This window comes from Glandiceps talaboti, chromosome 15 (genome assembly GCF_964340395.1).
Source record: "Glandiceps talaboti chromosome 15, keGlaTala1.1, whole genome shotgun sequence".
Taxonomy (NCBI): Eukaryota; Metazoa; Hemichordata; class Enteropneusta; family Spengelidae; genus Glandiceps; species Glandiceps talaboti.
In genome coordinates, this window is record NC_135563.1 from 14,311,599 (window position 1) to 14,328,181 (window position 16,583).

The 16,583-nt window shown below is 36.5% G+C and overlaps 2 protein-coding genes across 5 annotated transcripts in view; both read right to left on the reverse strand.

Annotated features, from left to right (window-relative positions):
* Positions 1 to 16,583, reverse strand: part of LOC144446975 (deoxynucleoside triphosphate triphosphohydrolase SAMHD1-like) — a 367,634-nt gene that overhangs the window by 10,208 nt on the left and 340,843 nt on the right. The window contains exons 1-2 of one of the 4 annotated variants that reach the window (XM_078136842.1): positions 1,487 to 1,570; positions 879 to 969 (exon numbers count right to left, since the gene is read on the reverse strand). In XM_078136842.1, coding sequence (XP_077992968.1) covers positions 879 to 962 — 84 coding nt within the window. In that variant the 5' untranslated portion in view covers positions 963 to 969; positions 1,487 to 1,570. The other 3 variants (XM_078136844.1, XM_078136845.1, XM_078136843.1) reach the window with 3 other exon arrangements.
* LOC144446246 (5-aminolevulinate synthase 1-like) lies at positions 4,149 to 12,553 on the reverse strand. The gene is made up of 10 exons (XM_078135998.1): positions 12,514 to 12,553; positions 11,086 to 11,331; positions 10,070 to 10,267; positions 9,353 to 9,584; positions 7,927 to 8,111; positions 7,079 to 7,258; positions 6,100 to 6,264; positions 5,519 to 5,658; positions 4,882 to 5,010; positions 4,149 to 4,382 (listed from the first exon to the last, which is right to left on the reverse strand). The coding sequence occupies exons 1-10, from the start codon at positions 12,551 to 12,553 to the stop codon at positions 4,149 to 4,151; spliced, it is 1,749 nt and encodes a 582-aa protein (XP_077992124.1).

Consider the following 16,583-nt stretch of genomic DNA (forward strand, 5'->3'; position numbering starts at 1 on the left):
ACAATGCCCTCGATGTCTTTCATATTTCCAAGTCTAGACAAGCCACACATTATCATAGTTATAGTCTAAAGACCACCTGTGGCTTCAAATACCAAAATCTCTCAACATGAGACTCAAAGCAACGGACAACCTCACACTAGCAGGCTATTTGCCAGCAGTTCCAATAAAGTGGAATTCTATCATGATAAAGATTGCAAATTAGTGCAATTTTCCCAAGTTACCGAGGCTCCCCACAAACATATTAAGATGCAAGGAATGAATATCTATCTGCTTCAAGTTTTCCCAGATTTCCCCCTCTGTTATATTTTTACCAGGTTCCCAAACCTTAGCACAGTAGTAGCCTTTCAAGGGCTCTACGCATTTTGCAAATAGTCACTTAGGTTATTAGTATCATTTCACACAAAAGACCACAGTTGTGTATGTATGTGTTTTACAAAACATGTTTAATTCAGATAAAGAGATAAAAAGCCTGGAGTCTTCAGCAAGTCTAAAGACCTCCATTAATTGTCTTGAAGTTGAAATGGATGACTCCAAACTAAGTAAGTTAGCTGGAGCATAGACCCTCCACCAAGGGTGGGTGGAGGGTCTATGGCTGGAGGGAAAACCCTCCACTGTCTATGCTTAGCCCTGAGACTTGTGCTTATCTCAAGGAGCTAACACCAAGACAAATATTTTGGATAGTGGGTGGAGGGTACAATGGAGGGGAAGACCATACATTGTCCATGCTAAAACTAACTGTACTTGAATATGTGCTTCACAGGTTTTAAATCAGTTTGTCAATCAAGAGTTTAATAATGGAAGTGTAAATGACCTATTCATGGACTACACAACACATGATAAATAAACATTTTACAGACTCTAGTATTTTCTTGTCTTACCTTGGTTTTCACATGTTGGTGCCCGTCTTCTCCAATGATGCTATCATCACCATATGTGCTTTGTGAACTATCCACACGTATCATATTGTGTCTGAAACGTTAAAAAATGATAGCTAAATACATGTCACCTTTTTCATAAATTATCATATCATATGTTATTACTCAAGGAATATTTTTGACTTTCTAGCAGTGTATCTAAAAAATAACCGCATTGTTATATTAGGAATGGTTTATTGATTATTGGAATGTGTAACTTGAAAGTTGAAGGCACGGTTCGCATTTTATTTTTTAATTCATTTTCCGAACTTTGAATTTTTCACATCGGGTCGAGGTGATATGCGATGTATTATTTTTCTGCATTTCCCGACCAATAACTTTACAAATACACGGTATCCTGTATTGCTTTTCGTACAGAATGGCTCGAACCTAGTGCAGCCACGTTACCCCAGGTTCCATATTTTTATTGAATGAAGAACTCCGACCAACAATCGCCGAGATGATTTTCAATTCTAAGAAGTCACCGAAAAACGTAAACAAACAACATTATCGGTCATGTGTGTAACGAACAACTGTTGGCATATGCGCACAGAAAAAGTGGTCATACTTACGCCTTCTTGGACAACAGGCGGTAGGAAATACCATAAAGTGGTCATCAGTTCTCGAAGATTCGACAATGACAACACCGCAAGCGACGCTTTTAAATGACCTTTGACCTTGTTAAGAAATTGAGGGCGGTATTCAAAATAATCTCGGTCACCATGTACCATCAATCGAGGACCGTACCCAAGCAAGAACCGTGTTACAAACAACTTATAAGTACACATAAACAAGTTAGTCAAAATATGTATTTAAGTAAGAGATATCCGTCAGTCAGTCATTTAAATACCACTCATACACACAAACATAAGTCAAAGCTTCCACTTTAAATGTAAATAATATGTTAATTGAAATTTTGTAAGCTTCAGAGAGTGCCCAGGAACTGTGTTACAAACAAACAAACAAAATAAAATGTGTATGGGTAAATGAAATATAATTTTAAACTCATGGATAACTGTATATATATAGATGTATATACAGGCCTGTATACTATTGAAATAATATACTATTTTTATATATATACCCACAGACAATTAACCGTCTGTGATATACCATCGATGAAAAAAAACCAGTATGAAACATAGAATACTATAGTATTTCAATAGTATACAGGCCCATATATACATACGTGTATATAGATAGTTTAAAATGATATTTCATTTACCCATGCACATTTTGTTTGTTTGTTTATTTATTTGTAACATGTTCCAGGGCTCTGAGTCACTGCACTGTGCTTATAGAGCCTACAGGTCTGTACACTTGTAATTCTGTCTGACTCCTAGACTGTCGACAGTCGCTCGCGCCTTTTTTTCCTACGTTTTATCTAAACTCCGAACCGGCGCAACACTAGTATAATCGCAAACTGATATTGAGGGCCGAAGGCCCGAATGGTCGAGGGCCAAAGGCCCTCGATATCAGTTTGCGATTAGACTATTGTTGAGCCGGATCGGAGTTTAGATAAAACGGAGGAAAAAAAGGCGCGAGCGACTGTCGACAGTCTATCTGACTCCATGTGGTTAGACAACAATCCGTTGGGAGATTTTAGAAATATATTTTAATCTCATAATCTTCATGTTTTAAGTTCTTATTCACTTTTAGTTTTTTTATCGGAAAATGTTGTCCTTAATTTTTTAATTTTTTTTTTTACGGAGTGAACTTCTAAACATTTGGAAGAGAGCTAGAAGCTCACAAAATTATAGAATATTGTGTTGAAGTGTGTTCTCTGCTCTGTGGTTGGCGTTACCAACCTTTTCGTTTGTGATAATTTGAGATCATAATTGTCTCAAACTATAGCAAATGTATAATAATTATATGAAAAAAATAATACAGCACCACAGGTTTTTGAAATTATTACAATAGTGCTTTCCAACACTTTGTAGGGAAACTTTACCATGGCTTGGACCTACACTGATGGCCCTCTACACATTGTCAACTCTAACAGAGCTTACAATATATTGTATTGAGCATCTCTAAGTGCATTTTAGTAACACAATTAGATTGAAAAGGTTGAAAACTGATCTTTTTACTTTGTGTCTTCACTGTGCAGCAGGTAAAAGAGTGTTCTAATCCGTTCTAATCTAATCTGTGACAAATTGCGTCCACCCCTTCTGAAACCCTGAACACTGCATGAGACATAATAATAATTTTTATAATAATAATGATCTTTATTTATACTGGATAGTTCTTTAAGTACATAAACACTTGTCTCCCAAGAAGTCCAGTGAGGACCATCCCTCATGTGTTCTATGTTAATGCAGGAGGAAACTGGAGTACTCGGGGAAAACCTGCGTTGTTCGGTAGAGTGAAACTGAACAACACTCTTCTTACTTACATAAAGTAAACACCGCTTTTCAACATTCAATATGTACCATAATAAGAGGGGGCGCCCTCTCTGGTGAAGTATGAAAAACATGCAATACAGCTATACTTGAATTGTTATTTGTTAAAATGTCCAAATGTAAGTGCCACAAGACCAATTACATCCACCCTATATAAAATACTGTATTTGTTGTGTTTAATCATTTCATAAGCAATAACTACAATACATCTCTCTATATTACAATTTAATTTCAACAGAAGTTATGTGCTATGGTTAATTCCCGCCAAAAAACAAATGAGAAAAATAATCATTTCCTCCACTGGCTCAAATTGTTAATACTTTCCCATGGTTTATGGCATTGATTACTACAAAAATATATGGTGCAATGTCAGTCAATCAAACTCTGTCAAAAGCCACATCATGGTTGTAATTTCCTCATAATCGTGAAATGTATGAAAATTTGTGTGTGTGTGTGTGTGTGTGTGTGTGTGTGTGTGTGTGTGTGTGTATGTGTGTGTGAGTGTGTGTGTGTGTGTGTGTGTGTGTGTGTGTGTGTGTGTGTGTGTGTGTGTGTGTGTGTGTGTGTGTGTGTGTGTGTGTGTGTGTGTGTGCAGTTTTCAATTTGCTAAGGTTGGGGAACCCTGACAACAGAAAGTGGGAATATGGTAAAACTGACATAGCTTTCCATACGCTATACCATGATAATATTGGTGGGAACCCCAGTAAAATGACAGGAGCTAGCACTCAGGTAGATTTTATGGGATATGGGTGGGTGGTTGCTTGGTTGCATGGTTGGTTGAATTTCAGATTGTCTGACAAAAAGTTGACCGTACAATGTTCAGGTCAAGGCAAACTCATAACTTTGATGTGTATACAGAGTTCTTTAGAGTCAGGCCATTGTCTTTCCAGACATCAACAATGGATTTAACAAACCCATCAATCATCTCAGAATTATGGAATGGTGTTGGTGTAACTCTCAGTAACTCTTCACCCAATGGGACAGTAGGGAAGTTGATGCCGTGAACATAGATGTTATGTTTATTCATCATATCACTGGCAACTTTGGTACATTTTTCAGGATTTCCAACCTATGTGAGAAAAATAGTGACTTCAAATTAAAACAAACGATGATACAAGATCTAAAAACAAAATGATGCAATAATGGGATGTAATCTTGAGTTGACAATATGAACATTCTTTCTGGTGAAAATATAAGTCTGGATGCAAAGACGAAAATGAAATTACTGTTCATTTGTACCAAGTTATTCTTACATTATGATCTACAGTAATAGAATCTTCATCTGCATACACTGACACAAAAATTTTAAGAATGGGTTTATACTTTAAAAGTTGACATAATAAGTAAATCAATCCTCCTTCAACTTTTGTGAAAGGTCTTATAAAGTACTTATCTTCAGCTTCTTCACACAATATTAGGTACTAACAACTAAACAGGATTTATATTAAAGATGTTTTGTCATGTTGTGAGTTGAAAGTATTAATAACGGAATGTGTTTCTTTTTGCGATGATGACATGTGTGAGTTATTCCTGGTTAATAATCAATTATTTGTTGGTATAAAACTTACATGAATCGGAATAATATGACTAGGGGAGTGAGTCATTGGTATTCCTACAATAGCAAGTTTACTTCTCAACTCCCGGACACTTTTCTGATGTCTGTGACGTAGTTCTTGACCTTCTGGTCCACTTAGTACCTGATGCATGTAGAGAAAATAGAAGTTGACAATGAATGGACAGAAGATGATATGGACCATCATCCAGAAGTTGTACTTTAATTCTCACCTTTTTTAGGTAGTTTACTTGAGATGGTAATATCAAAATAACAAAATTATTTTTATCTCTGGTAACTTCCAAATGAGTACTTTTGTTCCGAGCTCCTTTATGACAAGTGGTTAATTCACATTATGTTTAAAAGTATATGATCTCAGGTCACCCCTATTAAAAGGTCTGAGATTTCATATAATTGAAGTGGCCAAAGTAAACCATCAATGTGCAATTCCTGGATGCATGGCACAAACTTTTCCCATGCCATATTTGATGAGAGAGATATCGAGTGTACTATGCGCACGCAAGCGTGTGCGTGCGTGCATGCGTACGTACGTGCATGCGTGTGTGTGATTCATTTATCATGACTCACTGTTGAAAAAACTAAACAATAAAACCTATTCCAAAGAAAACGTTATTTTTTGTTATTTTTCTTACTTTGACGGCGGCAAGGGCTCCTGCCACATTCATTGGTGGTAATGCAGTAGTATAGATGAACCCAGCTGCATAGCTACGAATCATATCTATTAAGTTAGAACTTCCAACAATGAATCCACCAATGTTACCAATGGCTTTGCCTGCACAGAAGAGTAGTTATAATTAATAATTAGATGTGTGAGGCTAAATCAGTGGTAAACCACTTTGTTTATGTAACTTTTATATATACACACATACTGCACTCAACACACATACACACACAACATACACACACACACACACACAAACACACACACACATATATATACATACACAAACATACATATATACACACATACATACATCATACATACATACATACATACATAAATACATACACACATACATACATACATACATACATACATACATACATACATACACATGCATGTATACATACATACATACATACATTCATACATGCATGCATGTATACACAAATAAATAAAATAATACATATGTATGTACGTACATGCGCGTAATACATACATGTGTGGGCTGTGTTTGAGGGGTGTGGGTGTGTTTGACAAAAATAGTCCTACCAAGAGTCCCAGAAATGATATCAACTTTATCCTGCATTCCATCCCTCTCCGCAATGCCAGCTCCTTTATCCCCATACAAACCAATGGCATGGTCCTCATCACAGAATGTAAGAGCACCGTAACGATGAGCAACATCACATAATTCCTCCATTGGACAAACATCTCCTATCACAATAAAATAATACTCACAATTATCATTTTGTTCATTCTTACTGGGTTATATTGTATAATGTTGTTGCATAATATAGTTACACTTGAAATCAGTTGACCAGAAACAAATCATTGTCTGGATCAACAGAAATCTAATACTAACACTGCTTTGTTTTCATCATCTGGTGTAACACATTTTCTTTGCATGAAGTACCATTATTACATATGTACCAGTGGTTACTTGCATCAATGCATGTATATACCCATGATATTTGGACTGCAGTGCAATACCGTAAACATTACTGTATGCAAATGATATGCAAATAACGGCACACTTGTTCATTACAATGTATTGTTTTTTACAGCAATGTGCTCTTTCGGATACATAATAATAACAGAACCCCATGCCGTGTGAGTGCCAGTGTGGGTCTACTTAGGGGTATTGCACTCGTGTTTTCAGCGTTTGCTGCACTTTCATGAGCATACAGCCGCAGAGAATACTGCAAGCACGCATGCAAATACCCTGAGTACTACACTTGCAGTCACGCTTCTTGAGGTTCTGTCATATTATCTCAGCAGATCATCTCCAAATCAAACACATTGCAACAAATAAAGTATAATTTTTCAATCATGTCTATATAGGAATCAAAATGTTTTTTGTCGTGCCAGAAAATAATGTATATAGTAATTTTGTAGAGCCAGATGATAACATTTTAGCACTGTTAGTTTAAAAATATTCGTACAGCCAAACAATAAAATAAGGCAATGTTAGTCACATTTTTGTCAAACTTGACAATAATTTGTTTCCGCTCAACTAACATCCACTCACCGGTCATTGAGTGCACACTTTCAAAGACAACAATTTTTGGTGCAGATATGTTAGATTTCATTAACAATTCTTCTAAGTGAGCAGGATCATTATGACGAAATATATACTTCGGAACACCACCATTTCGAATACCTTGTATCAAGGAGGCATGGTTACTGATGTCTGAATAAAACTCCAAACCTTTTGAAAAGAAAAAAATTGTCAATAAAAATTACTACTGAGCAACAAGTGAAAATTAAAATTTAGCAGATGCTGTTGCCAAGGTTACAGAACTCTTCAGCTGATAGAAAGAAAGGTGTACATTAATTCCCCTCCTCAAATGAAAGTCTGATAAAAAGGATGAACTAGACTTATAAGTAATGGTAAACATTGTTGCAGTAATATAATTTAGAGAAAGACACATCTATTAGTACACTAGATACATATACATGTACCATGCACAAGTTACTGTCTTTGGAGTGAAACATGAATTGTACACTCTTTCATTCAACATCACAACCCATGTCTATGTCACTGGTTTTGAAGTGCTCAAAATATGAGTCAAATTGCCACTATTTTTCATTTTATGCATAAATTATGCTTGGGAAGGTATAGTTATATTAATTTACTCCCCAATATTTTTTCCAGTCGGAAAATATTCATGCATTATTAAAGGATTTTGTGACAACATATCTAGTGACTTGTTGTGACTTAGGTCCTGAGGTCACTCGTATTTTCCTTGGCTGAACAAAGAAAAATATCATTTGCGGAATAACATCTAAATATCTTCTTCAGACATACTGATTGCTATTACTGTTTCTTCACAGTAAGGCCATGATTTATTAATTTGGCAACCATTTCATCCTTACCAGGTAGGTTTTTAGCCAGGGTAAACAACGTTGAATCATTCGCCACAAAGCATGAAGTAAACACCAACCCAGCTTCTTTCTGATGCCACTGTGCCAGTTGTTTTTCTAGCTTCACATGATGTGTAGTGGTGCCAGTGATATTCCTAGAGCCACCGGCAGCTGCTCCTTCTTTCATCAAGGTTTCCCTTTTTTATAAACAGACAAGATTATGGCTCGTTCCTCATTCTTTTCACAAGGAACAAGGAGAGGGGGGGGGGAGGGGGTAAATATACTTTTATAATGCATCTTGAAATGTCAAGGAACAATATTTCCACCTCTACCATGACAGATGCAGATTGAAGCCTGCTCTCTTTGTGGTCAGAGGACGTCTTTGGTATTCCAGCCTGAGTTTTTACTAAATTAGCAGGAATATTTTCAAAGACGGCTTTTAATTTATGATTGATATAAACATGTATTTCGTAAGCTTACATGTTAAAATACTTCTACATTTCAAAATTGTATATAAGTTGTAGATAATAAAAACCCAAACTAATTAATTGAAAAAGTCTGTTCTTAATTGAATGTCTTTTATGTGCTCCATTTCTAATTCAATTAATATTATATTGGTCTGATTGATAGAAAGTGTATAATTTTCCCTCACAGATTCCAGTTATTCTTGTAAATTATTGGCTATGAATGCATATATAGGTTTAATAGTAATAACTAGTATCAATTTAAATTACAACTTAAGTTTTAGATTGTAAGAAATGTTTTGTCGTGCTCTGCCCTCATTGGCTTTCTTCATGTTTTTGAGAACAGTTATTCTTGGCACAATACACATCTAACAACAGGAAGTAGTTATGAACTTTTGTCTGGTGCTTATGTAACAAATATATATATAACCTCTGAGCTTTCACTCTTATATTAATTAATACCACTGAAAGATTGGATAGAAAATCACTTTTTTGAACATAACTTGACAAAACTACTGATTGGATCACCTTCATTTGAATATGTTTTTATCTATACATCCAAAGTAATGCCTCCACCAAATACCAAGGAAATCAGTCTTGACACACACACACACACACACACACATACATTTTGTTTTGCCTATAGCACTACTGAATTAATTGCTAAAAATTGACAGTCACCCAGGAACTAAGACACTGAACATAGAAAGACTAAAATGATGGAGCATATTTCATGGATAACAACAAGGATGGATTGGCATGTGAATGAACACAGTTGTGCTACAATGCCATTGGCGCTATTTTTTTCTTCAATTTATTGAGTTACAAATATGGACTTTTTTTCAAGTAGAAAACAGTAAAGTATTTTGCTATTAGAATAATTTACACATCCAAATTATATCTTATCCATATGACCACTTTACCCCCCCCCCCCCTCCAATAAATTAGATATCACATCATGCCTGTCTACTCACGTGACAGCTTTAGTAACAGCAGGGTGACGACTCATAGCTAGATAATCATTACTACACCACAAAGAGATATATTTCCCAGCCTCCCCATCTTTCTTTATATTAGAAAATTCCTGTGCATATGGGAATCGAGTTGCATCCCTCTCCACCTTCTTCAAGACGTGATAGGTATTGCTCACTTTCTTCTGATTAATTTTGACCTTGAAGAAGGCTTCATAGTTAAAGGTGCTGTCATCTATGCAAAGAAAGTATTATTTTCAGATACATGTACAATGTATGTATACACATTTAATAAAGACATGACGCATATGTTTACATGGTACGAACAGACCATTTACATTTGATAAAATATGATTCTTCTAAATTCATGAATGTTTTGAACTTGTCAAATCATGGAAATATTGACATTATTTTATGCAAGGCATTCCTTGTGGGGGGGGGGGGGAGGTATTCTCAATTGTATGGGCAATGATATCAATGATAATAAGTGTCAAATCAGTGCGATCTTTTTATGCCAAAGCAAATTCTTTTATTCATGATTTTTTTGGAATGTTTGCTTTCTGTTAAAATGCATTCTTCTCATTTGTGTGTGTGTGTGCATGTGTGTGTGTGTGTGTGTGTGTGTTGGGGGGGGGGGTAAGAGAAAAAGTACCAATGATGTTCACATTACTGATAAATTTATCAACTGTTCCTTATTCGTACACGGCATTTCAAACATACTCAACTCCAGTGGACTCTCATAATAAAACATCATATCACCTTTCAATAGTCCTGCTTGTGTTGTTTGATCAACTTTGATGTCGGGTGTCTGCGACTTGACAGTCTGGTGAGCAAATAGGGTAGATGGAGGTTTTGGAAGCTTGGAGTTGACTTTGGCAGCTTTGGTCACGATCGATGTGCTGTTGGTTGTACTTTCACCTATAGGATAAATAAAAATAGCACCAATGGCATTGTAGTACAACTGTACAGTTTTTAAAAATGTTTATCCACATGCTGATCCATGCTAGGTATAGGTGTTCATTTGCTGAATGACTATCCAGTTGCCTATCGTATCCAACCATGTTGTTATCTTTGCAATATATGCAATCATTTGGCTGTTGCTATGGACATAGTCATGTTGCTAAACATATTTGTATACATTTTTTTGAATATTTGTTCACATGTCTATTGATCCCTGGTATGGTGTTTTCTTTGAAATATACATCATCATGTGGCTGCAGTTGCTGTGGGCATGGTCTTGTTGCTAGGTATATTGCATACATTTTTAAATGTTTATTCATTTGTCAATTATTCCCTGTTATATTTGCAATATATGTGATCATCTGGCTGTTGCTATGGGTGTGGGTCTTGTTGCTAGGCATATTTAAATGTTTTTTGAATGTTTATTCATTTGTCTATTAATCCCTGTTATCTTTGCAATATACATGATCATTTGGTTGTTGCTATGGGCATGGTCTTGTTGCTATTGGCACATTTACATACATTTTTTGAATGTTTATTCACTTGTCTATTAATCCCTGTTATCTTTGTGAAATACATCACTGTTTGGCTGTTGTATGTATGATTTGCATGCATAATACATTTATATTTTATATGTATTCAATTAGCAAGATATACCACTACATTCACAATCTGTGACATTTTTAATGCAAGACTTCGTATCATTCAACCTACGTGTAGTTATGGCACAAGGGCAAAACAAGCAATGCTATTTTTTTTGTAAAACTAGTACTTACATGCAGCAGTCACTCTCAATGGCTGTGATGGTGTTGATTTGGTAAGGGATACCTCTTCACCAAAATAACTGACAAAACTGGCAGGGAAATTCCCCCTTTCCCCGGAATCCTTTGCTCTCCCAAAGAGCCATCCCTTTGGTTGTTGAGGGGTCCCCTGGAATTTCCAGAGTAACCCTTCAACTTCGACTATTTGCCCAATTGTTAAGCGAAGATCCCCCTCCTTCTTTGGGCTTAAGTTGTGTAGCACTTTAAAAAAGAACATTTTGCTGAAAGAAAAACAGAACAATATCTTAAGGAAGTGGAGAATGTGTAACGTTCGATAAAGATGCACACAGACACTATGTAGCTGAAGTCATCAATACCAAGTTCTTTTATTTCCAAGTCCGCATTAAATAAGGCGAAATTCAGTAGTACATACAGTAGAAGAAAAGACCAAGCAGGGATTCATGCAGGTTTTCCATAAGTTGTGGCATAAGCACTCAATTCTGTGATAATTTGACAACAAAACTTTCAGTGAGCGCGCCAGAAATCACAACGTTTAGTGACATACGCATGCCCGGGCCCGGGATGCATGCACAAACCAAAGTGCGCCCTCAACACATGGAAGAGTAAATTTGCAGTCTCACAAATGATTCATCAGTTTCAAGATATCGGGCTTTCTACTACTCTAAAACTTAAAGGCCCACTTACACGATGCAACTCATGGGTACACGATGCAATTCGTCGCATGCGACAAATTGCGTGGTGCGTTGCTCGAACTGCCCTATATAATTATAAAGAGGATTATGGCCAATCTATGCAAATGTGGGAAATTCAAACTGATGTACAGAGCACTATCTTCTGGGTCTTGTTTTCAGCATTTTTTTCTGTGCTCTGAGAAACACACGGGTTATGTATCATGTACAAATTGTTTGTGAATGTCGTAGGATGGTAACTTGATACACAAATTATTTGAAAAGTAATGTTTGTTTCATAGAATGAAAAAACCTTTCAAAATGAGACAAATTCCTCTGATTTAGATTGTGTGTCACTCAGGATTATACAAATATGTGGCATTTGCATGTGAACAACCCAGATAGGGAATGTTTATATATTTGGTGATTACTTGCCATTGAGTCATCACAAGTTCTCCACCTCCAAACATAGTCAGTCATATGCAAAATAGGGTCCCAAATAATTATAATAATATATAAATAATAGTGTCCCAAGCCCAGGCAGTCGTGCCTTTAAGTGACACCCATTTTGTAGGGTTATACACTGTGTGTACATGTGTGTGTGTGGGGGGGTAGCATTATTATTTTGATTTTGAGCATTTAAAATACTGCATGATCCCTCATGCCCCACTGAATGTTTCAAAGTACCTTCATCCTGCCAAAAACGGCAAAAGTAGTGAAAGTATAAGACTTCAGCAGGATCTCAGAGTTGTACCTGTTTCCAATGTTTGTTGTGCTTTCACTATATTTGCCATTTTGGATGGGATTTTCTTATAAAATGTCAAAAAGGGTGATAGATAAATAAGGTTATGAATTGTGTTTATCTAATCATGGAAGTATAACCCACTTATACTTCCATGATCTAATTTACAACCACTCTCGTCAGATCAAATATTTTCAAGTGGACTGGTTTTGAAGTTAAGACTACAAAGGTACAAACTGTCACCTTATACATCTCATAAAAACAATGTAAGAGCTAGGCTCCTGTGTATTATAGATATGAAAAGTAACATGTGTGCATCCATGGTCAGAGCACTGAGGTCAGGGGAATAGAGGTATTGTCAAAGTAACTAATTAGGCTTGAGAACAGTTCAATTACAAATATTTTCAATAACAAATATTCAGAAACCTAGAGAAGACAATGCTATTAAACTAAACCACAGTAAAGGGATGGATGACACTAAAAAACAGGGGGGGGGACCTTATGAACTAGGTGCCCCATGGATGCATTTGAATGGGGGGGAGGGGCACAGAAAATGTTACAGCTCCGTCTACAACCACAGGGGCATGTATTATTGCTCAGATTGTCGTTTTCTTAAGAAGATATTGTATGAATCCTGCTGCTACAAATGTATCAATCGCTATACTATACTAGTAGAAAGAACACTGTTTTTCTTTACAGGTAGGAATATATAGTCAAAAGGTTGTTCTATTTAGCCTGTAGACCAGGAAAACAACAATCTAATATCTAAGAAATATTACACGCCCCTATGTCTACAACAAGCAAACAGGATCAATACAAACATACAACACTTACCAAATTTGCTGTCCTGAATGTAATGTGTCCAGTTTCTGCTAGTCTATAGTCTATCTGCTAGACCTCAGATGATCTTCCAATACAATTTACGACACACGACCAAACATCGCTATCGAGGATGGAACATCTGAGGTCTAGCAGTTCATCTTGCAGTTCAGGGATATAAATAACTGCCAATCAGAGAACTGCATTAGCGACAAGCACAAACAGAGGACAATAGATATTTTTTCATGCATATTCAGCTTAAAGGAGGGGCTTGTAAAAATAACCACCAATGCGTGAATGACAATGTCAACACACTCATCAAACTCACAATTACCATAAACTGATAACACATAACAGTTTATATATTAATTTGTTATCATTGCCTGATATCGGACATTAGAATTAAAGAGCATTAGCAATATAGAGGTCATGGGTTATTGAAGATATTAACATTTATATATGCATACATGGCCCAACCCACGGCCATATGTCATCTCAATGGAATGTGAAGTCTGAAAATGACATTTGCTAGACGTTCGGGTCCGGGTTCGGGCAAGCCCTCACTGCGAACTTCGTTCACTTATTGTATCGGAAGAAAGCCCGAACGTCTAGCAGCAAGACTAGTTAGTCTCGTGCTTTCCCTCAACGAATCTTAAGATCTGTCTTTCACTCTAGCTCAATGAAGTGCGGAGATGCATGAGATGAAATTTAAAAATTAAAGACTATACGGGGGTTGGCATCCAAACTAACTTTCTACCCGTTTTAAACTGGCACAGACAACTCAGTGCAAATTATCAAAATAGATTTGATCTATTTGTACATGAAAGAAAGTGAAATATATTGTGAGACGTACATTAACTGAAATACACTCTGAATGAAATTAACATTAGTGTTGTCTAGTTCCTGACGACCGTGTTCCGATTTTACAGTACGTTAACGTCACGGCTGTGTGAAGATAACGCGGTGTAAAATCGGAACACGGTCGTCAGGAACTAGACTATATAATATATGTTTCTTACTTGTCTGTGGTGAAGATAACGTAGTGTAAAATCGGAACACGATCGTCAAGAACTAGACTACATTAGTGTGAAACAAACGTAAATAAGTGTTACGCGAGCAAGCCCACCATTTCCACGGAGAACAAACTTCAGGTCATGGTCACTTTCATTTGTCTGCCGAATGAGAGGTCACACAGATAATTGACAGTTGAGTTGGTTTGATTTGATATGTCTGTTATGTACACAAGGGCATGTATTATTGCTTTATAGATCACAGGCACACGAATCAATGTGTATGATTTAAAATATATATATATATATATATATATATATATATATATATGTAAATAAGTCTTATTTACATACATTTTTTTTAAATCATGCACGTACATTGATTCGAGTGTCTGTGGCTTAGATTGCCGTTTTCTTTGGAAAATATCGCACGAATCCTGCTGCTACAAATGTATCAATCTCTATACTACGAAAAATATATTCCCCTTACAAGTTACAAGTAGGAATATATGTATATAGTCAAAAGATTGTTATATTTAGTCTGTAGACCTGGAGAACAACAATCTATGAAATATTACACGCCCCTATAGTTATGTACATGTAAACATTATCAAAGTGATATCCTACCGCGACTTTTAACAGATATAGCCATGGCCATGCAATGATGCATATCATATATGAAGCACCTCCCCCTTACCAAGTTATAGGCATGTAAATTTCTTCTTCTCCGGATGGATTGAAGAAATGTCCGCAAGGTGGCGCTGCATATGGAGAGTGGCAAGTTGCAAGATACCAAGACAGTAATATTGTATTTACGGTGAAAAATGCAATATAGATATTGTGAGGATATTAGATAGAGTTTGCAACTTTATAGTCACAACACTGATGACAATTTCATTCCTGGAAGTAGCACTCAAATATCACATTGTAAGACCAGTCCTTACATATATGGTGGAATGTGAAACTAAAGAAAATTTAAAGCAATATTAGTCTGTAATTACGTATCAGAATGGGAGAACAACGACGATTCCTTTGAGCAGAGACTCGGGTGGAGGGGTGGGTCCTGGAGGGGCGTGAGCACCCCAAAATGCATTCCATCCTATTGTTTGAACCACAGGGAGCTCAGGCTCAGTTAGTTTTGTTTACAAATACAAACAAATAAATAAACAAACAAACAAACAAACACAAACACAAACACAAACACAAACACAAACACAAACACAAACACAAACACAAACACAAACTTTATTTGAAATGGTGTGAAGAGAATAATTTCGAACTAAATGTTTAGAAGAACCGAGGAAATGGTCATTGATTTCAGATAGCCTCGATCGTCGTAGTCTGGATTCCAACTATAGCGGTCCACTAACCACATTCTGGATTCCAACTGTGGTCTACTATAACCATTGTGCCCTCATCAGTTGCACTTATGTTCATGTAAAATTGAATTGAATGGTCCAGGAATTGAAATTTATTCAACAAGAAAATTAAAACATATGCAATATTTGAAAGCAACAGAAAAAAATTATATTGATGCACTGAAATAATTTCTCTTCGGAAAATGTCTAGCCCCGTCTAGACGTAGGTCGTCCTATCTGAGGCAGTCCCAAGACCTACCTGAGGTAGGATAGGTGTGTGTCTACACGTAGGAAGGTTACGGCGTAGATGTCGCGAGTTCCCTCCTGATTCCGTCCTGACAGTACATAGGACGAAGTCAGGAGGGTTTCAGGAAACCTCTCAAAGATGTTCTAATAAGTCTGGAAGGTTTCAGGACAGGTTTGGGACCGGTACGCGTTTACCTCATTTCATTTCGGCTAATCGTTCATTGTTATTTTTACCTTCCGTAAGGAAGGTTATAATATACCGATGATGTCTGTGTGTGTGTGTGTGTGTGTGTGTGTGTGTGTGTGTGTCTGTATCACCATTTCCGAAAAAACGGCTGCATCAATTCAAACAAAATTTCACAGACATGTTCCGTATGGTAATTGCAAGAACTGATTACGTTTTGGTAAATATCCAATGAATATTAATGACCAATTTGAGTAATAATCGATCGAACAAGTATAAAGTTGGCGTCAGATTCACTAGCGTTATCTTATGAACGTTATATTGAGCATCAGATGGCCTCAGATCCGAATCTGAATCTGATGCCAACTTTATACTCATGCTCTACACTACTGAGAAAGACTCTGTTTTCAGGGGTTTTGTGCCAACCTTATTTTGTGTTTCCCTTGGATCTGCACTCTGCATTGG